Consider the following 22,704-nt stretch of genomic DNA (forward strand, 5'->3'; position numbering starts at 1 on the left):
CCCGCTCATGTTTATCTTCTTATGCTAGAGTGTTTTTCTTTGCTCTTGCATGTCATCTGAATCAGATATGACATAGACAGCTTTATTTGTCATTTTGTATGCACAAAGTACGTACAGAACGAAATTTCGTTTGCATACAAACGAAGTATGTGCGTCTCATTGACGGCATATTTCCAAACGTTAATGGGTCACCCCCGCAAATCATTGAATTCAGGTTTTCCCATCTCTACACGGCCACATGTCCATAAAATCCAGCAACATGGCATGCGGACAGCTTCTACGGATATTTGCGGGGGGAAAGGGGGGTGGGGGAATCACTCTCAGGACTTTAATAAATTGTACCATGGTTCCAAGATCAATGCAATAATCAATGCTCTCAATGCAATAAGTCTAGTTATGAAATTTGGACCCAAAATCCATTTTCAGTGAGACGCACGCAAATGACATATAACGAGCAGACTCAACAGGACGTAATTTCCCTTTTTTTTTTGTCCAGTCAATAAGGACTAGATGACCCGCACGAAATCTAAAAGCATGAGCGTCACTAACGTTGACTGACTAGTAGAAATCGGGTATGTCCCGGGAGATTTCCAGTTTGTTCTGTATCCCAAATGAAACAGTTTTCCTCCATTTGCGTGTTTGTGCCATGCCCGTGTCATTTCTGCCCAATGGGAACAACACGTGTCTCTTTGTTACAACCTATTGTGGACGTGCAAAAGTGCAGTGTAAAAGCAAACCGCACCAAACACAGAAATAAAGGTACCACTTTACAATATGGTTTGTAGATATGTTATTCATTAATCTGTAAGCACTTTATAAATCATTGACTGTTTATTATCCATTAATAAAAGGTGAGGAACAGACAAAATAAAAAACTGACCAGTTTCTTGCCAAATAGTGAGCCAAATCTATATTTGGCTAAAATGTTTCAAATTATATATCATCTAGAGTTGCTATACTAAACATTTTAGTCTAAAGTACAACCATGTAAGCTCATTAAGCATTTGAAAACATAAATCTGTACCATGTAATATTCTACTTTGTGTCATGGTGTACACTTCACAAAAAGTCTCCCTTTGATAGTTGTGGATGTTTCTAATGCAGTGATAAAGTAGAGTTGTCTCGTTCTCAGGCTTTATTAATAATAAACAGCTATTAATGATTTATAAAGTGTTTAGATGAAATTATAATACGTCTACAAATCATTTATAAGCCTCTGTAAAGGGAGCCTTATTGTAAAGTGGTACCGAAATAAATAAATACATAAAGTCTGCTTTTGGTCCGGCCCATACCAGCGGACCCAGTGACTTACCTGGTGTGAGTACACCCTGAGAGAGGTAAACATTTAAAAAAGTAATTACATGAATTATGAAAGATTTAAGCGTCTTAATGATTATTTACCTCCATAATAAATATTTACATTTTGCAGTTTACCAACAAATAGGAAAAAGGTCCTCTTCCATTTAAAAGCATTTCTTAATTTTCTCTCTGGTCTGCAGAAAACCAAAGACATCTAGACATATTCATTATTCGTTATGTTGTTTTTCCTCATAAGGACCCAGCGGATGCCTTTCTAAAATAAAATGTCTCGGAGCACAACTGCACGGCAAATAAAGCTGCTGCTGATCTGTAGTTAAATCTCAGAAACTGCAGGATTACTGTAATCACCGCATCCTGTCTTGCTCTTTTCCTGAAGGCGGGAATTGGGAGTCGCAGGGATGGTCGTCCAGCATGACCTCCAGCATGCAGCTGGCCAAGGAGTGCCTAAAGGACCCCCCCGAGGCGTCCGAAGAGCCGCCTGCACCACTGGAGGGGCTTGAGATGTTTGCACAGACTATCGAGACAGGTAAGCAGATGTTTTGGTTTGGCTCATAGTCGTCAGAAGCATTTAAACTTGTGTTCAGCCCCTGAGTTCTCAGAGATCAACCTGATTAATGTTTTACCTGGTTAGCTCTGCTTTCTGTGCCTTATAAAATAAACAGAGCTGTATTTCATTAATTAAACGGATGAAAACTGGGATGAAGTTCTTTAATCCCTTCTGACTTTTTTTTTAATAAATCAACTTTGTTTGCAGTTCTTCGTCGCATCAAAGTCACATTTATAGACACCATCGTCCGCATTGAGCACCAGCCCCTGGACCTGAAAACAGGTGTTGCCTTAGAGGTGCACATCCAACGGTAAGCTGGTGCTTTCTTTCTACCGCTTTTGTCATCATATGAAACATAAAGGCAAAACATTTTTACTTACTTGGTAAGTCAGAGGCTATTTGACGACGTCGCATGATGTGAAAACGCTATTACAGGCATCATTAAACACGTTGTGTTTATAGGTAAAATATGCCAGCAGAGGGCCGCTCACCTGACGAGCAAAAAAAAGCTACTCTGGTCTGTTTATGAGTTCAAACGCACTAAAACGGCCTGATCGGGATCGTTACAGACACAGCTACCTACATGTGAACACTCATTGTCACCCTTTCAATATAGACCAAAAGATTTGCAACATAAAAGTTTTCTTACTCCATGTTTTCCTTTTTAATAGCAGAAACCGGACCTGCTTTAGTTTTCTGGCCAGAGTCGGACACACCTAAGCCAACTCTAGCCAGATGTATTTAACTCCGCCTAGCTCCACTCACATCCATCTGGGACTAATCCATAGGAATGGCGTTTCAGAAGGCTGGGCCTTATCAAAAATCCTTGCATATGATTGGATAAGCCACTTGTCTGTCATCTTTATCGACGTGCTATTTCAACCACTCACACCGAAGCTAACCCGTGACGCTGATGAGACCGACGCAGGAAAAAACAAAACTTTTTTAGTTTTTTATTTTTTTTTAAATGTGTTTGCGGCTCTAGAGGCACGCGTTTTATTGACAGTGAGCTGACAGGAAGAGGGGGGGAGACAGGCGGCAAAGCGCCGCAGGTCGGAGTTGATCCCAGGCCGACCGCGTTGAGGACTAAAGGCCTCCTAATATGGTTCGTGCTAACCGCTCCAGGACGCGCCCCAAAAAAACAAAACTTGCCAAATCCAGTCGGGAGAAGGGCGAAAACATCGTTTCCACCAACAAAAGCCTTCAGAGCCGTTCTCTGATGTCCTTTTAATGAAGCAATATTAGGTAGATTGGACAACACGGAAGAAATAGCAGCATCAATGTTAACGCTTGCTTCCTCAACGAGCTGCCAAAAAATTTCACTGAATCAAAACAGTCTCACGGTCGCTTCTCTACTACGTCACATCTATGAAACTCCTGCCCTGCGTCCTGATTGGCTAGACAATAAAATTGGTTGGAGAAATCACTCTCTATGGGAGAGGTCCCAGATGTGTGTGAGTGAAGCTAAGCGGAGCGATATCAATCTGGCTAGAGTCAGGTTAGGACGCACCAACATGAACTCAAATCCAATTTATTTTACCTGAAAAGCTTTAATAACATAGCCTGAAGATGTCGACATGCCCTCCCTGATTTTTTTTTTTTCCTCTCTTTGGAGTCAAGTTTATGGTGTCTAGGCCCACCACATGGGCTGCTAGCATGAACCCACAACGTTGCTTTAATAGTACACCAGTCTGTTCCTCACAATGCACATTAAAGGTAAAAATCTCTTACATCAGCATTTGTGTTGCTGCCAGTTATGAAAGGAAGCAAAACGGAGACCTGAAATTGGATTTCAATTTCCCTGTTCCTCGGCTTTACACAAAGAAGAGGCCCTTGCTCCGCTATAAACGTGACGGTTTCACCAAAGAGCTTTAAGGATGACGCTGATGTCCAACCGGGTCGGTAGGAACGAGTTTCTTCCCCTCGGCTGGGTTTGAGCGCCGCGCTCGCTGCACTGCAGGTGTCTGTGACCCGTGTGTGCAGTGATCAGGTTTTTTTTTTAGGCAATAAATAAAAAGGTGGTCACAGTAGCCTGTATTCTAAGGAAACCCTTAAACACAGCATGTTTGGTTGTGTTTTTTCCTCCTATTTTTTTATAGGGAAAACAAGAATATATACTCCTATAAGCTGTAAGTTCTACAGCTAAAAGGAGTATATATTTAGTTTTTATCTCTTGTTGGACAGAAAATCTAGTTTTCACGACCGTAGAAACTCATCAGCCCAACATGATCTGTTACGACATGTTTATTACAAATAGGCTCAGAAGTGTGCAGCCAAACCTTTTCCTTGATGACGCCTCGTGTTCCCTGCTTCTGCTGAACCCTTCCTGTTTGGCCGGCTTGTTGACAGAGCTGCTCAGACGAGCCGTGTGCATCGGCGGTCAGTGACTTTCCTGTTTTTTGGCCGTACAACAGAGTGGAGTTCAGTGTTGCGGTGCTGTGATGCAGGAATCCTCGACTGCAGTGGTTGGATCATCTGAAGCAGAAAGCTGCACTGCAGATCCATACATCAAGTTTAATCTGGACTTGGATCGATTTATTAGATTTAAAGTGGATATTTGTAAACCGTGCATCTTTTAGCGCCCTTTGTGGTGATGCATTTTAATCTTTGCAGTCTTTCTGGTGCTTGTGCCACTCATGGCAATCCAGCAGGAGCCAAAAACACCTGGCAGAAGATGCTGGACATGGTACATCCAAATCTGGTTATTTATGAGCATCTTTAATAGAAAAGCATCTAAAGTAAGATGTAAACTGCATTCTGTTGACCCATGTATAAGGTGTGCATAAGTGACAAAAAAAGAACAAAAGATGATTCTTTTTTAAATAATATTTTTATGGCTAAATTTGTATATACAGTTTTTAAAAATGGAGGAAACAATTCTGTGCTTTAAAACGGCTGCAAAAGACCGGCTCTGTGTAATGGACACACCCATCTAATCACTCATGATTATCATAACTAGCACAAAGTCAGTGTGTGTAATCTCACAGTCAGCAGCACTTCTTGGATGCAATATTTTTGTAAGATGCTACGTGTATATTTGAAATGTGATGAATTCACTCTCTGCATATGGATTTTATAAATTGGGCCGGCTGAGTGGTAACCTGACTCCGCCAGATAGATTTGCTTCGCATATCCATCTGGAAACCTTCCGTTGAAGTAACTTTGGGAAGGGGCGAAAATACTGGTTAGCTGATTGGCCTATGTTGGTGATAGACAGGCCAAATAAACCAATCAGATCAACAAAGCATATGACGAACTAACAGTGACGACGAAAACACAACCACAAGCCAAGCTACTCTTGCTGCTGCAGGTAAAGGCTCGTTAGCTCAGCAAAGAAATACTCTGTAATTCCGATAAAACTTGCTCGATAGCCACGCTAACGCTAGTTTCATCGGCTGAAGCCGCCATGTTCTTTAGATTGAACTGTCGCGCTTCTCGTTGCGTCACACCTCAACCCGCCTCAAAGCCAACGCTGATTGGATGTACGTTTGGTGAACGGCTCCAAATTTTCTTTAACGGAGAGTAGCCAGACTGAAACCTTGAAAGCTCGTGAGATCAGGATGGTCTCACGAGGCTAGCTGAGTGGACCGACTGCTCTCAATGTTCTCACCTGATGTGTGTTTTAACGGGGGCTTTTAATGGTAAAGAAAGAAAAGAGGCAGAAAAATATGGCCTAACTGGTTAATTCAATGGTGTCATCCCAATTTTTAGCAATAGTATCAGAATGACAGATATTGAAGATCCTAATGAAAAATAAAGGTGCATCGATTAGCCCGTCTCACAAAGCGGGGTTAGAAGAAATCCAGAGTAGGTTCAGAGGTAAATTCCTGCAGACTCTGGTGTCAGAAAGCTCAGAAGCTCGTTACCCTGACTCAATTATCGCGCAGATCAAACAACGAGGGGACTCTCTCAGTTCTGGACAATTTCTTTGTGCTGCTCCTTGTCTTTATGCCAGCAGCAGCTTTTTATAGAAAACCTTTGAGGCATCTGTACGTCGCGCTCTCAGGAATGTCACTGTTGTAATAATAAAGTAGTAATAGTAATATAGTAATAGTACTCAGTTACTGTAGAGTTTAGTGGCGTTCTCACAGGCCCACAACACCAATAAAAGAGCTACACAGGATTAGAGAACCGTGAAAGCAATAATTTATGCGGTTTCAAATATTGAGACCCATAATATTTTGGGCTTGTTAGTATAAGATCTCAAACAATATGCAGCAATTTTTTTCTTTATTACTTTGTTTTGTTGTGGGGGGGGAAATCACAATCGATTGAGATTAGCATGTCAGACCTTTAAAAGAAAACCTTAATAAGAATTGACCAGAAAAAGTCAGATCAGTGCATCTTTAAAATAACTCCTTCAATGTGGACGAAATCAAAACAGAGCACCTGTTATGCAAACCTGTAAAGGGATAATAAATTGTCTTTTTGGTGACGACCTCACATGCGTTTAAGTTTGTGTTTATTTATCGTACGTTTCTTTATCCGTGCCCTTTGAGAGAAATCTCTTTGAACGGACCCCATGGTTGTTTAATTGAAGACGTCTGATCTAAAGAGTAGAAGACGGTGGCTGAACTGGTAAACGGTGAAAACCGTCGGGTGTGTCGCGTGCTGATCCCAGTCGGTCCTGAGGGAATAAATTAAATGAATTAAATAATTTCCGTCCTGGGATTATTAATGTATTTCTGATTCTGAATGAGTTTATGGTCAGGAGTCACTGTTTATTGTCTTGTTAACTTAAATCCTTCAAAAGAACAATGGATTTTTTTCCCCTCTCACTTCCTGAAATGTTTTCTATTTCTGTCTGCTAGATAGCACAATGCCTTGGTAATAATATTAATATAATAATAACTGTGGAGCGTGTGTGTACTTTTCCAGCCTGGAGTACTTTGATGAAGCCGTGAAAGATCCATCCAGCCAGACTGCCGTGCCTGTCGACATCCACCAGCCTCCTGCCTTTCTGCACAAGATCCTCCAGCTGAGCGACGTTCAGCTGCTCTACGACATCATCGGTGTTGCACAGGTGAAGGATGCCACTCTATAAACTATATCATCTGTTTTTTTTGTTGTTTTTTTTTTAAAGGACTCCTACAAATTAAAAGCATATTGCACTCCAACCTTATACCTCTTCCTCACCACCCAAACAAAATATTTGGGAGAGATTTTGCGGGACTTTCTCTGTTTTTGCTCGTACTTGATCCATTGTGTGCCGATGTCTCGCCCAAGCCAAACTCTGACCTAATGCGCTTTATCCTCACTGGATCCTGGGAGTCTGGGGCTCCGAGCGTCACTGTTAAAAGTGCAGTTTGACTGAATTAAGCTATTAGGAAGATGTTTATCAGACTGATAACAGCCAGCATTTCTTAGTCTTTTCTGCCAGTAAAAGCTTTTAAGCTCCTTTTGATAAAATATTGTTTATTTTTCAATCATAGTAAAATCCTGCTTTATATGAGAGATGTAAAATTCCACAATCTGGTTTAAACACTTAAAGATTGCCCTAATTTCTCAGGGTCCTCCTGGGATGGTCCACCTAAATTCAGCCACAGCCAGTGAAGGAGAGGAAGAAGATGAGGAGGGAGAGGAAGAAGCCAAACCCTTGAAAACCACTCCCTGCCCCCCGTCTCAGCCGCTGCCTATAGGGCGCTGCTCAGGTTTCATAGAAACCACGGTGAAGATCAAACAGAACGACATGCTGCCTGGACCAAAGGTGTGTGTGTTTCCTTCTAGAAAACTTAATATGTTCTGGAAAATGGCTCTTCTCTCACACTGGTGCCTCTGTCCTCCTCCTCCTCCTCTCTGCTCATCAGCTGGAGTTGGACGGGAAGGTGGGCTGCGTCCACCTGCTGCTGTCTCCGGATCAAATAACGCATCTGTCGGACCTTTTGGCGGCGCTGTGCATAGACACTGGTACGGTTCATCCGCTTGTCTGACATCGTAAAGAACAGCTTGGGTCTTCCATTCTGCCTTTCTGATGGTCATGTTGGTATTGAGTGAGCTGATGTTGTTAATGGTTGAGGTACAATGCCTTACAGGCGTATTCGTTTCCCACTTTTTCACATTCATGTATAGCTACCATGGACCTTGATGTATTTTATTGGATCTGTATAATAGACTAACACAAAAGTCATGCATGACGGTGAAGTGGGAGGAAAAGGATGTGTGTTTTTTTCAAAGTTTTTTTACAAATGAGCGTCTAAAAAGTGTGGCTTGTCAGATTGGATGGAGAGCCTCTGTTAACATCAATGCTCGAGATTTGCCACAGATTCTCAATCCGACTGACTGGACCACTCTAACTCAGGAATAAGCTTTGACTCCATCCATCCCGTTGTAGTTCTGGCTGTGTTTGATGTCCCTGCTGAGGAACGCTCTTCCTAGTGCTTCTCAGTTGCAAAAGTGTTTATTTGTGTTTTTATGCTGCTGCTGCTGCTTCCGTGGTTTTTATAGGACTTGGACATTAGTTTCTGAAAATGTAACGTGCCTGCTAAATTAAGTTTATCATAATATCGTTAAAACATCCCCAGCGCATGACGTCTCTGTGTGGATACTGGGATCAGGATGATCTATAATTCCTCCTTTTTATGGGGTTTTGGACGGAGGCCTAAAAGTTTCATGTTGGTGCCATTTCCCACACGGGTCGTGACAAACTTCCTATAGTTTTATTTCAACAACAGCTTTCTTTTTGTCCCTCGTCCATGACAGGATATGGCAGAATCTAATCTAATGATTTAGCTGACAGCAGATTCTCCCGGCTGAGCTGCGGATCCCTGCAGATCCTCCAGAATTACCACACGCCTCAAGGCTGCTTCTCTGGTTAATGCTCTCTCTGCCTGGCCTGTCAGTTTAGGTGGACGGCTATAGGTTTGTTATTGAGGCACTCGTTCCACCTTCAGATGATGGATTAAGCAGAGCTAATCCTAAAGTCCTGTCCATGCCGGTTTGTGCCTTAAAGTCTGATTGTGCATTCGGCAATTGTCCTGGTGCTACATGACCTCCTTGGACTGTTTTTCCTCTGATGCTTGGAAGCCCAATGACTGTTTGTTTGGAGCGGCCATGCTAACAACTTTCCAGATTTCCATCAAACTCCACGGATCCTGCATCACGTCCTTCTACAAGCGAATGTCAGCAAGTGGAATGACATCCTTGTCTCTCATTGCTACTTGCCGGGATCTTTGCTAGCTGCTAGCCCTGCTACCTCATCCAGCACCATGTTGTCTGTCGTTGCAGCAGATCTGGACTCACAACAACAACAGTGCCCCTAAACGGCTATGGGATGCATCCCCGATACAGCCATAGGGAACCAGGGTGGGGTCCACAGCACCATCTCGTCCCTCTGGACTGCGTCCTGTCGCACAACTGATGCGTCATCAGAGTCGCCCTAGGCCCGGTACTGATATTGCCGGGTGTAAGCGCTCCAGCAGAAAACCTGGAATGGATTTCGCCGTCCTTTGCCCTCTGAATAAAGTGCCATCTAAAACTCACACCACTCTGGAACTATTCAATGTGCAACCATTGTCAAATAAAGCTGGACTCGTATATGACCACATCTTAGACAAAGGGATTGATATCCACTGTCTAACAGACATGGCAGCAACCTGGGGTCTACTCGCATCTGAATGAGGCTTGTCCTACTGGATACCACTACCTGCACAAAGCCTGTACAACTAGCCGAGGTGGGGGGGGGGGGGCTTGCTGTTCTTCACCGCATTTCTGTGCCCAGCACCAGCTCCTTTTGAAAGTCTGGTTTTTGACTGCAAAATATCCTTTCTCTGCAACAGTTGCCCTCATCTATCGCCCACCTAAAACACAAAAGGCTTTAATTTCCGTCATTCACGACTTTCTCATCTCACTCTGTACAGCATATTCTAATATTTTGGTAATTGCATACATATGGACTTCGATACCTACCGACTGGCATTGGGCTGTCTTAATCTTCAACACCTCGTAAATGGCCCTGCACACATTAAAGGACATACTTAGGACCTGGTGATCAGGGACTTACTTTCAGTTACTGATCTTGAAGTTTATGAAGTCGGCGTCTCGGACCACCTGGCCGTCACCCTCGATGTCCCCTCATTTGTCATTCTCAACAAATCAAAGTGACACATAACCTTCAGGAACATCAAGAACAATGACTCCACTTCCTTTACTCAACATCTTCAATCTCTCTTCCCCTCCTCACATTATTCATGCATTTCTACAACACCAGCCTCAGCTCCTTCATGGACACTCGTGCTCCACTAACAACCCCGACTGTCGGCTTTTCCCGCTCTGCCCCCTGGTTCACGGATTAGATGAGAACAATGGAGAGGTCTAGCCATGTACTGGAGCGTGCTTTCAAAACATCTGCCTTGATAGTGCACAAGCTGGCGTACCGGGAACATCGCAGGACATACGCAAAGGCCCGCTCTATAGCTAGGCCAGAACACTACTCCACATTTATCAACAATAACCCACGTAACCCAAAAAACTCTTCCTTCCTTTCATCCATCCATCTATCCATCTTCTCCCCCTGATCTGGGGTCTGGTTGCGGGGGTAGCAGCCTTAGTAGGGAGGCTCCTTCTCCCCAGCCACTTGGGCCAGCTTCTCCGGGGGAACTTCAAGGTGACCGGTAAATCGACGCAGCACCAATCCGCCTATTGATACCGTTCCATATTTCCCTCATTCGTGAACAAGACCCAAGATATTTGAACTCCTCCACTTGGGGCAGGACATCCTCACCGACCCGGTGAAGGTACTCTACCCTTCTCCACTATAAATCACATTTCTAAACCACAGATCTCCCTTTTCTACAGTCACACAGTTACCAATTGCAACCATTTGCTCACCTTTTCACTTCAAAAATAGACACCTGTTCTTCATTTTTACCACCCTAGACACCTTAGACATCCCCTCAACAGACATTCCTTCACCACCTATCACGCAATAACTATCCCAGTTTGCCTCTGTCAGTATGCCCCAGCTGTGGCTACTAACATAGTCCACCACCGTTAGGGTGTGAATGTGCTCGTGAATGGGTGAATGACTGACTGTAGTGTGAAGCGCTTTGGGGTCGTTGGACTCGATAAAGCACTATATAAGTACACGCAATTTTACCTCACAAAACTGACCCAGTGCGTGGGGAAGGCAAAATCCAGTCCTCACACTGTCACCTGTCGGGCCCTAAAGGCTCCGTACTTGGTCCTACCCTTTTAACCATATACATACTTACCCTTGGCCATGTTGTCAGCAACCATGGATAATTTCTATTGCTATGCTGACGACACTAAACTCTACCTCCTGATTACTCCCTCCAGCCTCCCCTCTGCCAACCTGACCCGTCTGCGCTCCTCCCTGGAGGAGATTAAGGCATGGATGTGTCAAAACTTCCTGCAGCTAAATGAGACAAAAACAGAATCCGTTCAAACCAGAACCTCTAACACATTACATTCTTCCCCTATCATATGTTTCATTCTTCCTCTACGCCATTCTCCTCTCTCCCTCTGTTACTAACCTCGGGGTTAAGTTTGACCCCCACCTCTCTTTTGACAACCATGTCACCTCTATCTGCAAAACGTCCTTCTTTCACTTCCACAATATTTCCAAACTGCGCCCTACCTCTTGCTCCCTGCTGCAGAGAGGCTTGTTCATGGCTTTGTCTCCTCCAGGTTGGACTATAATGCACTCCTCATCGGGATTCCTCCCAGGGGCCTCCAAAAGCTCCAATATGTTAAGAACAATGCTGCCAGGATCCTCAGGAGGTTTCGATAACATGAGCACATCACCCCCATCCGCTGCACTGGCTCCCTGTCCACCTCCGTATAGAATACACACACCCATCACTGTCTGCACGGTGTGGCCCCCACTTACCTCACTGAACTACTCACACCCCAAACATCGACCCAGACCCAGTCAGGCCAGCAGCACTGTCTGGTCTCACTCAGGACACGGCTCAAAACTATGGGCGACAGAGCCGTTGAAGCCACGGTTCTCCATCTGTGGAACGTTCTCCTCGACCATCTCAGAGCCATGCAGACGTGGATGTTTTTAAAAATAAAAACTTAAAACCTTCCTATTTAGAAAGGCATACTCTGTCTAGTTGTTGTTTTAATGTTTCATTTTTCTGTTGTTTTTATCTCTTTGTCATTGTAGCACTTTGAGATTTGAGGTCACATGTAAAGTGCATTTTTTTTTTGTGCATTACTAATAAAATGTATTATTGTTATTACTCTGAATGCTGGTTCTGTATTACGCATACTGTGTTTTTTGGGCTTCAAATCTTCACACAACAGCTTTGTTAATACTGAGATTAATCACACACAGGTCAGCTATTTAATAATTTCTGAAGGCGATTCATCGCTCTGGGTTTTATTGAGGGGTGTCAGAGTGAAAAGGGCAAATATGTCTCATGTCTCACTTCTCAGTGTCAAAAAAAATAAATTTCTCATTGACTTTCTACTTTACACTTATGTGCTCTGGTTTATAAGACTTTTACATAAAATCCCAATAAAATACAGTTTTTAGTTTAACAAGGTAAATTGTAGAAATGTGGGAATTAATAATTTAGGAATCCAAGTAATAACTTGTTAGTCTTTGAGCTTTATTAATATAATAACAATGAACAATATCAGAAAGTCAGAGTCCCTGACCCGATTCATTCTGACTTAGTTTGTTTTTAGTCTGGTCAGGTCACAGATGTTATATTTCCTATAGCTGACATTTATTGTGAATCAGTGTGGTATCAATAAACTGAACTAAAATCAAATGTTATTAACCGGCTCATGGATGGTAGATTTATGCAGCTTGTCTTTTTTCTGTTCTTTTCTTTGCTAATGTTTTATTATGTTTGTTACCCTCAGAGCCTGAGCAGAAGTGTGGTGGAGCAAACAGTCGGCCATTAGACTCAGAAGACCTGCGATTGATTGAGGAGGACCTGAATAAGCAGCTGGGATCCAGTCCCAAAGACAGGGAGTGGGAAAACGAGCCTGACCTGGAGACCTACATCACCAGTCTGGAGAACGGAGGTACAAAGATCAGTAGTTCACCTGTGCTGCTCATAAAGGCCCCCTGCAGTTTAGGTCAGTTGTTTTCGTCCATGGGACCCACTGTCCTGCATGTTTTAGGTGTTTCCCTGCCTCCACACTCCTGCCTAAAATAAATTGGTGATGAAGAGGTCTCTGCTGCTCTTGTTGGCTGCTGAGGGGATGCAATCATTTGATTCAGGTGTGCTGGAGCAGGGACACATCTAAAACATTTTTGGGACTGTGGGTCTTGAGCGCCAGGATTGAAAATAGATATTTTTTTATTTTAAATCAGAGAAAAGCAAAAAAGTATAAATTGTTTTTGTTTTTTATTGCTGGATTTTTGCCACCGCTGTTTCCTGAATTATGTTTGAAGAAAATAAAATAAACATTAAAGCTATAGTTGGTAATCCTTTCCAGAGACACTTTTAAATACTGGATAAAATAGTCCTTCCATCCTTAAAGTGGTAAATACATTATGTAGATCAGCATTAGCAAGGCCTGATTACTGCCAGACTTGTAGAACCTGTCTGACAACACGAAGTAGCATATAAGATCTGAAAAAGATTCCCTTCATGCCCTGATCTAAATAAATTCAAGAATATATTAACCTGGTAAGGGTTACAAAGTCATTTCTAAAGCGTTGGGATTCCAGTGACCTGCAATGGGAGGCGCTAACCACATCTGGAGAAAACGTGGAACAATGACGAACCTTACGTTATCCCAAGAGCACATCAGCGATTCATCCAGAAGCTGGACGGCGTACCCAGAACAAAGTCTAAAACAGTTCAGACCTCATTAAAAAAGAAAGATGGTGAGAAATGGGATCCTTTGTTGTTGCCCCCAAAAATGGCACAACCAGTTATCGGGGTTTGGGAGCAATTGCTCTTTCACATAGGACCATATTGCATTGGATACCTTTTTAGCCTTAACAAATGAAACCATTTTGTTTTATTTATTTTAATGCTTGCTTTATTTGCTCAAGTTATTTATTTTTGCCTGATATTTAAACTAGTGTGATGTGTGACAAATAGGCAAAATCAAGACATCTTCTCTTCTTCCCAGCTCTGTGTTTCAGGAAAAAATATGTCCCTCTGCTCTGTTTTCTACTGGCGTCTCTCATTGCGACGTCTCTGTGCACACTGCAGCGTTTTAACTTCTGAATTTGTGTTTGTACAGAAATGTTTTACTCCATGGGCCCAGCGGGGATGAGCAGCAGTGTGGCGTCTACACGCTGCGGCAGCGAGCTGTCAGACAGCGACATGGAGTCCTCCACGCACAGTCTGAGCAGCCTGGCGCACCCAGCACCGCTGTCAGCACAGGTACAGCCTCCGTTTTTCTACATGCAAGTGTTCATGCGTTAAGCATGGAGCAGAAGGCTAGAAATCAGCCATTTGTATCCAGGATGTATGCAAGAGGTCACTTAAACTTTTATTGTTATGTCTATTTTCTGAAGCTTTATTTATTTATTTTTTGTGGCCGTAACACTTTGCAAAATAGGTTTTTAGCAACATGCTATAATAAACTGTGTACTTTTGGGTTTTTTTCTGTATTTTTTTTCCTGTCAGGGTCTGGTAAATTGTCCTCGAAGATATCCTGTACCAGGATGCTTATCCAGTCTGCCACATGCCAGCAGGATCAGAGGTAAAGAGAGCTGTTTGAGGAGCAAAGTGTCACTTTTATTAGCGTGGTACAGAATCACACACTGCAAAGTAAAATATTCTTAAAGTTAGTCTATTTGTCCTCGATTTGAGCCAGTAAATAAGATTATCTGCCAATGGAATGTGTATCTTTACCCCTAAAATAAGATAATTAGACATCCTGCACTAGAAATAAGATGATGGAGATGAATTGTTCCTATTTTAAGAGCAAATATCTTATTCCATTGGCAAATAGTCTTATTTACCTGCTCAAATCAAGGACAAATACACTTATTTTAAGAAAATTTAACTTATTTTTAGTTCTGTTTTTTGCAGTGCAGATTAAATATATACTTCTATGTTGTCGCCTGTCCAGGGCGCTCGCACAGCGGCCAGGCAGAGCAGCTGAAACCCGAAGCCTTGCTGCGCCTGACCATCGGTGGGCTCACCCTAACCATGCTGCAGGAGGACCCACCTTCTGACGGACCCTCGTCATTAGCTCAGGTGTCTCAGGCGTTCTTCCAAGGGCTGCTGTCCTTCAAGGACAAGATGTTCACCAATAAAAACTTCAACCATCTGAGAGACAGTTTCGCCACAGCCTGCCCTCTCTCCCACCTCAGGTAGGAAAAGAAGCAAAACTTTGTTGCTTTGAGGTTAATATAACTCATCCTCTGTGTCCCGCTTTCTCTGGCAGGTTGACGGGGGCGGCGGTGCAGGTGACGTGCGAGACTCGCAGCGGGAGGCGGCGCTGTCGGGCTGTGACTTCAGACCTTTCCTTCAGCCGGCTGGAGCTGTTGGAGTGCCTTTGGCAGGATGGGAAACATCAGTACTGTGAGGTAGAAAACCTCCTCCGGGTTATTTTAATTCCTCTTTGTGAGAGTGGCAACAGTTAACGTTTGCTCAAGCCGCCGCGTGTAGTTTGGTCATCTGGTCGTTATCGGTCATGCAAAATACAAAAGAAAGTGTAAAGTGTGGAAAAATGCTTCTTGCATTTCCATTTATGTCTAAATATTGCTTTTTCATCCACGCCTCCGCCTGTTCCTCTATCCATCTGCTTTTACCCTCTGGTGTGATTTCAGGTTTTTTACTTAAAGTCCATTCATAGAAGTTTGTTCTGTAAATTAGTTGTAAACTTTTGTTTCTATACTTCAATCAAGCTGGAAAGCACCTTTTTATACAGCATTAAATGTTTTAGTTTGTCTTTTAGTTTTTAATGTGAGGCTGCTTTGTGATAAAACATGAGGCAATAAACGCAAATGTTGGTCAAGTCAGCTTATCTGTAATATAGGGTGTTGTTTGGTACCTGCAGCCAATATAATCTGGTTTCATTAATGGTTTCATTAATGGTTCCCTTTTTCCTCACTTTGCAGTTGCTTCAGTTCCAGAAAGCTGGATTGTTTCCAGTCGGAGCTGCAGCCAGACCGTGTGCCCAGCTGCACTACAGCCTCACCGAAAGACGCCTGCGGAAAGTACGACTTAAACACACAAAAAATGTTTTATTTGCATCTTTGAAGTCTAACAGATTAATGTAACCTTCCCCTTAAGCTCGGGCAGACGTTTCTGGCTCCTCTGCAGATAGAAAACTCTCTGGCACAGTCCCATGCTTTTGGAAAGGGAGCTTGTGGGAATCGTTATAACTCACTCCGCTGAAAATATTTGTTTGAAATATCGTATTTACATCCCTAGAACTGAAAAAGTCCAGTTGGAGTACTGAGTGTCAAACTAAACCTACACAAAAGATGCTTTTTGAGCCCATTGCCATTGCTTTATTCTTCTTAGGCCTCATTTGCATCAGCAAATGAGGTTATGCTACTCTGCAACCTGCGCTTTATTTCCCCAAGCACAGCGATTTACAGAAAGTACATTGCACACCTTGTAATGTTAACATGTTAGATAACGCCTTGCAATAAAAAGCCTTTATTGACCAATCTGCAGTTTTCTGCACATTACAGTTTTTTTGTTGTTGCTGCAGAATTAAAGTCTGTTTTTTCTGAAAATGTGGCCAGAACATTTTCCATAATGTCGTCCCTGCGGTTTAAAGCCTTTACTTTGTTATGCCAGAAGAAGCACTGGAGTTTCATGTAGTGACACTGATCAAAGTGTTGGAGTAATTGCTAATTTTCTGATTTAAATCACATCAGTAAGCTCAAGTTACATATTCTTGAGTAAAGTTTTTTTTAAAAACTGTATAAATGGGGTATTTTTATTTACTCAACATACAGTAAGAATCTCCACGTAGCTGTAATGATTAATTTATTACACCCTCCCTGCTGTTTAGGTTTTGTCTATAAAAAAACACCCAACGGTAAAAAAAATAAATTAATTATTAAGTTGTTTACAGATTTAACTAGGGCTGAACAATTAATCGCATTTTCAATATAATCGTGGTTAAAAAAAAACGCAATTTCCAAATCGCAGAGTCTGCAATTTTTGGCTATATAACAATTAGGGAATTAGACACGTCCATTAGGTGTTGGTAAAATGTTTAAAGTGGGTTTGCCTCCACATGGAAGGGAAGACAGTTGCAGCAGTGAGATAATCTAATTTTATTACTTGTTTTAGAGTTTATATAATCATACAAAGCATTAAGTACAGGTCAATCAGTTTAATACATTGACTTGCTTGTTGGTTGCACTTTATGTTTAACAAGGATTGATGTCCAATTAAATTAAAAGCTGCTCTCTTGAATAATATTCTGATCAATAGAAACATTAAAAGTTCATATTTAAAATAGTCCTTGTTTACAAACATCTTTATTTAGAGGCCATTTTTGTTGCTTGTGGTTAATGCAGAGAAAATCAAAATTGCAATTTTGGTTGAAATATATTGCAGGCAGAACGCAATCATTTCTGCTCCGAGTTTAGATGCTGCGGGTCTTTTAGCAATTAATCCGCATGGCGAGGAAACAAATTGATTTGTTGTTTGTATATATTTTAAAACACATGAAGAATTAAACTGGAAAAACAAAAATCTCATTAAATCGCAATATTAAGAAAAAAAATCGCAATTAGATTATTTTCCAAAATCATTCAGCCCTAGATTTAACACAGTTTAACTGATAAATCATCTGAAACACAAGCTGGGCCTTACTTTGTTGACTTTAGTTTGTGCTGGAGGCTCAAACCTAACGGGTGACGTCAGAACATCTGAGTTTCTACGTTAATTTGTCATTTTCTGTGTGTTTGCAGGGCAAGCAGCACGTGGTGCGGCGGGACAGCGTGGTGCGGGTAGAGCTGGCGGAGCTGAGCGCCGAGCTGGACCTGGACATCCTCAGCCGCCTGGGGAGCCTCAGCAGAGCCTTGAGCCGCTGTCCGAGCCAGAACTCTGGACCAGGACTCATACAGGTGGAACCGCCAGCACTGGGCTGCTTCCTACATATAAATGTTATACAAACCAGAAACCCCCGAAAACTAAGACCCAAGCCAGAAAACACGGAATGAACACGAAGTATAATCAGCATTTATACATGTGCTTATTATCTTCTGTTAACTGTTAGCAATCAAGACCACAAACCATCATAAACAAGACTGCTGACTGAGTAGAAAAGCATATTTAAAGCTCACTTCTCGTGATTTTGTTTACAGAGAGCCTTTGTGGTTGTCCAGAGTCATGAACTTTTATGTCATCGCCACAATGAGAAACCAAAAACCATTAAAATCTTTGTCTGAAAACATCATTCTGTCACGTCTGACCGATCAAACTTGTGCTGACGCAAACTTTTAACTGAAATGTCCGGTTTCAGCGGGACTCAGTAGTCCTCCAATCATCCTAATATCAGCCTTTCAGCAGCCCGGCTCTGTGATAAAGCAGCGGTCTGCTGTGATTACAGGGTTGATTATGACCGAATCTGTTCTTTAAGTCCAAGTTCAGCTTGCTTTTTTCTTTTTTTTTTTGTTCTGGAAAGGACTCCCAAGAAGTATACCTTTTCTTTCTCCTTAGACCCAGAGCAATGAGCTTTACTCCTCATTCACCCTCCTGTCCCCCAACGCCGTGATCAGACTCCGGTTCCCCATCCCAGACCTGCGACCTCTCGGCCTGCGGCGGCCGCCGTCTCAGAGGGCGGTGCGGGAGGAGACCTTGGTGCTGGAGCTGACGGATCTGGAGCTGAAGCACCAGGAGGCGCCGGATCTGCAGAGCGAGCAGCCGGCCCCGGGCCAGCCGTGGGCTCCCTGTCTCACCCAGCTGCTGGAGGCCTCTTTCACAGACATGCATGGTGGGAGCACACACCAACAAAAATGGGTTGTGGTTGGGATTTTTTTTGGCATTATTAAGGCAGTTTCCCTCCAGTCTTAGCCAGCAAATGGGTTCTGCAACACCTCCGAGCTGCTTTTGTGCATGTGTCACAAGCTCGGGTTTAGACTTTGGCGTGTGCTTTAGAAACCTTTCATTTTGTTTGAAAACCTTGTTGAACTCGTATTAAACTGAATGCGAGATATTCTTCATAAAATGTTCCCAGGTTCCTGTGAGTGTGCTTGTTTTACATATATTAATACCTTCAGATTGTGTTCAATTAGCTTCACGTAGTTCACATATTCCAACTTTAATCTGATTTGTTTTATATATGAAGGAACTATCAACACCCAGTAAATTTCAGTTCAATTCGGGTTGTGTTTCTACAAAATGATTGTTTTGTGTCGTGAGTCCTTACAGCAAAGGTTCTTGTCTAACAGGATGAATACGCAGCTTTAAGTAATTACCCCCATATAACGTATGATGTGACGCCACATCATACGTTATATGATCACCAGGGCAGCCAGGCTGCCACACATGGGCATCCCAACTCTGAAGCACTGTTACTGCCTCAAGTTTGCACCACCGCTGGGGACTGGTGCGGCATGAATTTCACAGCACTGACCCAATAATATTGTTATGTTTCTGCTCTATGCAGCCCCACTGATGGGAGATGCACTCACTTCAGCATGCTAGATGCTTGAACCTGCTCGAAATGGCACCAGAGGAACTTCTTTTTATTTATTTTTTTCCCCCAATGTGTCCTGTGGCGGCATTTCAGTCAAACCCTGTAAAGAAGCGGGTTGGCTACATGTGCCAGTGCAGTTTTGCTCTACAAAAAGGACATATTAAGAAATAATTTATTAAATCCAGAGTCGATCCAGCTTGAAAAATAGGCAGACCACATTGATGTAATGGTAACCTATATCCTGATTAATTCAGCGAGGCGCTGGGCGCACTCACTCACTGTGAATAGAATAGCTCTAAGCCTTCAGTCCAACATGGTCTGTTTAATACAAAATATGAAAAATAAAGTTGCAAAATTAATGTACCAGGTCCTGAAATAGTACAACAATGTGAGACCCTTCATCCCAAATACCAGCATACTATGCTAAACAGGGGGGGATGTTTGACAAGGATTTTCTGATAAAATTCCCAAGTAATAGTTTTTCTTTGGCAATGCATCAACATACGTGGCAAGATAAGCAAGTGTGCCTGCAGCCATAAATACATCCATATGTATAGACTGTTAGCAATTAGGTTGAAAAAAATCCTATGGGCTGCAGAGTGGCGCGGTTGGTAGCACCGTTGCCTTGCAGCAGGAAGGGTTTGAATCCCGGGTTTGACCTGGAGTCGTTCAGCATGCATTGGGCATGTTCTCCCTATACATGCGTGGGCTTCCTCCCACAGTCCTACATTGTGACTGTTAAGGTCAATGTTTACTCTAATGAACCTTACCCTTAGGTGTGTCAGTGTATGTGTGTATGATTGTTTGCCCTGTGTGTCTCTGTGGGTTGTACCCTCATGACCCTGCACGGATAAGCGAGCTTATAAAACGGGTGGATGGAAAAAAGGAGCAGAAATCAGTCTTATGCACCAACAGCTTGGTGTAAATAAAGATTTAACTCATTCTCTTTATCACTTGGATTTTAAAAGCAGACAGAGATTGATATTTTTGTCTTAAAAGGCCCCCTGTAAATAATTAATGTATTTATTTAAGCCGTGTTCAATTAAAGGTAAACTCAGAACCTAACCACAGATTTGCTTTCAGGTAGTTAAGCTTCTAATTAAATATGTACACACTTCAATGAACTGGGTGATGCGTTGCTGCAGTGGGAGCGATCCACTAGGAGGCGCTGGTATCATTGTCACATTTGGTTGTGATTTTAAGATTAAATTTCTCGAATGCACCATGTCTGAGTCTAGTGAGCGAGATTTTGCACAGAGCGTTTGTTTTTGTCTGAGTATAAAGGTAAACGGTGCGTGCAAAGGCATTTTTAGAGGAAAGTAGTGCAATATCTGTGTTGGAGAAGAAGAAAATACACCCTTTAATTAAGCTAGATGTACTGTTATAATATTGGTAAAACAGTTTGACTTCTAAACTCTGACTTCCTAGTCTCTGTGTCTTGTACGTTGTTGGCTTCACAAAGTGTCCTCTAAATTAGACGTCCGTCTTCCTGTCTGTTAAATGCTTTCTTCACTGGATGTGTTTCCCCAGGATCGTATGAGAGCTGGGAGGGAGGCTCCTTCCCCTGCATCAGAGTGATGAAGAACCTCGACTCCGTGCCGAGGTCAGTCCCTGTGACGAGGATAATTACTGAACTGGCCTAAATGCAGGACGGTAACAAAAACACTCGCGGCTTTTCCAAAGCTGTTTTTGTTCGTGGGCAAACATGAACACGTGGGTTATGTTTTTAAGAAACTCAATCAGAAAATTTAGAAAATATGTTTTGAGGCCCTGATGGGCTTATAAATACTGGACAGTCGATTCTTGGTGGCTCCTGAGACATGGAACGCTCTTCACACTGCAAAAATAGACCTAAAAATAAGAATTTTTTTCCTGAAATTAAAGTATTTTTCCTTGATTTGAGCAGATAAATAGGACTATTTGCCAATGGAATAAGATCTTTGCACTTAAAATAGGAACAATTCATCTCCATCACCTTATTTCAAGTGCATTATATCTAATTATCTTATTTTAGGGGTAAAAATACTCATACCATTGGCAAATAATCTTATTTACCTGCTCAAATCTAGGGCAAATACATTAATTTCAAGAAAATTTTACTTATTTTTAGTTCTCTTTTTGCAGTGCAGGAATAAAATCTTATGTGATGAAGTCTTTAAATGGTAAAATCTTCTAACATGGTCTTCTGAAGGTCTCCTGAAAGCGTTGGGGGGTTTTATTCTGCGTTTCCTGAGGCTTCCTAGTCAGACTGGAAGGGTTGGTACTAGAAGCTGTAGGCTAGTAAACTGAACTTTTCCATCAACAGGATATCGGTGCGCGTGCGCGGAGGTGAAGCTCAGGGCCCAGCAGCGGGTCTGAGTGGGATGAACCTGGGCCTCATCAAAGATCTCAGCACCACCTTCTTTGAAAGCCACTGTGAATTCAACGAGAAATCCAGCTCTCCGTTTTCTTCAAACCGCACCATGTTTGAGACGGAGGAGGTGTGCCAACACTCGGGCGGAGGGGGGGACGGGGGGGACACACCAACCATTGAACCTTCTTGTTGCTAACTTGATCCAACCCACATTAATTAGATGGTGATTCCTGCCGACCCGGAGGAGATGCTCCAGTTTCAGGAGCAGTGCGTCGCTCAGTGTCAGTGTGCGGTGGACTTCAGCCTGCCGCTGGCGTACATCCTCCTGCCCAGCAAGGAGGCCTTCCAGAGCATCTACAACAGGTCTCTACAACCACTTTAATCTGGCAGAAAAGTCCAGCTCTATAGTTTTATCATTTGGCTGTGCAGTAGCGTGCAGACATCTTGCATCAAAGCTCATGTCTTAATATGCTATTTCCAAGCAGCCAGACTTAATCGTAAAAAAGGTTTTTTTATTTTTTATTATTAAACTTTGGCTAATTTTCTTTTGTGAGTTTCAGAGAAAGGGTTTTGTTTCAGCAAACTAAGTCCAACCTTTACATCAGGGGTTCCCAGGTATAGTCCTCTAAAGCTACTTGCAGCTTTGAATGCATCCCTTCTCCAACACAGCAGAACAAATTCATGGCTCGTTGCCCGCCCTCTGCAGAGCTTCAGGCTTACTGGAGCAGGGTTGTGTCTAAAAGTCACAGGATAGCAGCTCTCCGTGGCTGGACCTTGGCCCTGCTAATGCATCATTCAGGCAGAGAAATGCTCCTAAACTCCAGGGGATGAGCCGGTGTGTCGGCAGGACGGCCAACTTGGCAGAAAAACTAATATTTGTTTTGGTCTGGAGGCACATTTTGTCCAATTCTGCTGGATATTAAATAAA

At 42.7% G+C, this 22,704-nt stretch overlaps 1 protein-coding gene across 1 annotated transcript in view; it reads left to right on the plus strand.

Moving 5' to 3' along the window:
• Positions 1 to 22,704, plus strand: part of atg2a (autophagy related 2A) — a 41,333-nt gene that overhangs the window by 1,490 nt on the left and 17,139 nt on the right. Inside the window, exons 3-18 of the mRNA XM_012866083.3 lie at positions 1,697 to 1,846; positions 2,075 to 2,177; positions 6,746 to 6,890; positions 7,377 to 7,574; positions 7,675 to 7,774; positions 12,704 to 12,868; positions 14,045 to 14,187; positions 14,434 to 14,509; positions 14,882 to 15,125; positions 15,200 to 15,341; positions 15,876 to 15,974; positions 17,694 to 17,849; positions 18,445 to 18,718; positions 20,954 to 21,026; positions 21,729 to 21,903; positions 21,997 to 22,139. Coding sequence (XP_012721537.2) covers positions 1,697 to 1,846; positions 2,075 to 2,177; positions 6,746 to 6,890; positions 7,377 to 7,574; positions 7,675 to 7,774; positions 12,704 to 12,868; positions 14,045 to 14,187; positions 14,434 to 14,509; positions 14,882 to 15,125; positions 15,200 to 15,341; positions 15,876 to 15,974; positions 17,694 to 17,849; positions 18,445 to 18,718; positions 20,954 to 21,026; positions 21,729 to 21,903; positions 21,997 to 22,139 — 2,386 coding nt within the window. The remainder of the gene's footprint in view (positions 1 to 1,696; positions 1,847 to 2,074; positions 2,178 to 6,745; positions 6,891 to 7,376; positions 7,575 to 7,674; positions 7,775 to 12,703; positions 12,869 to 14,044; positions 14,188 to 14,433; positions 14,510 to 14,881; positions 15,126 to 15,199; positions 15,342 to 15,875; positions 15,975 to 17,693; positions 17,850 to 18,444; positions 18,719 to 20,953; positions 21,027 to 21,728; positions 21,904 to 21,996; positions 22,140 to 22,704) is intronic.

This window comes from Fundulus heteroclitus, unplaced genomic scaffold, assembly GCF_011125445.2.
Source record: "Fundulus heteroclitus isolate FHET01 unplaced genomic scaffold, MU-UCD_Fhet_4.1 scaffold_51, whole genome shotgun sequence".
Taxonomy (NCBI): Eukaryota; Metazoa; Chordata; class Actinopteri; order Cyprinodontiformes; family Fundulidae; genus Fundulus; species Fundulus heteroclitus.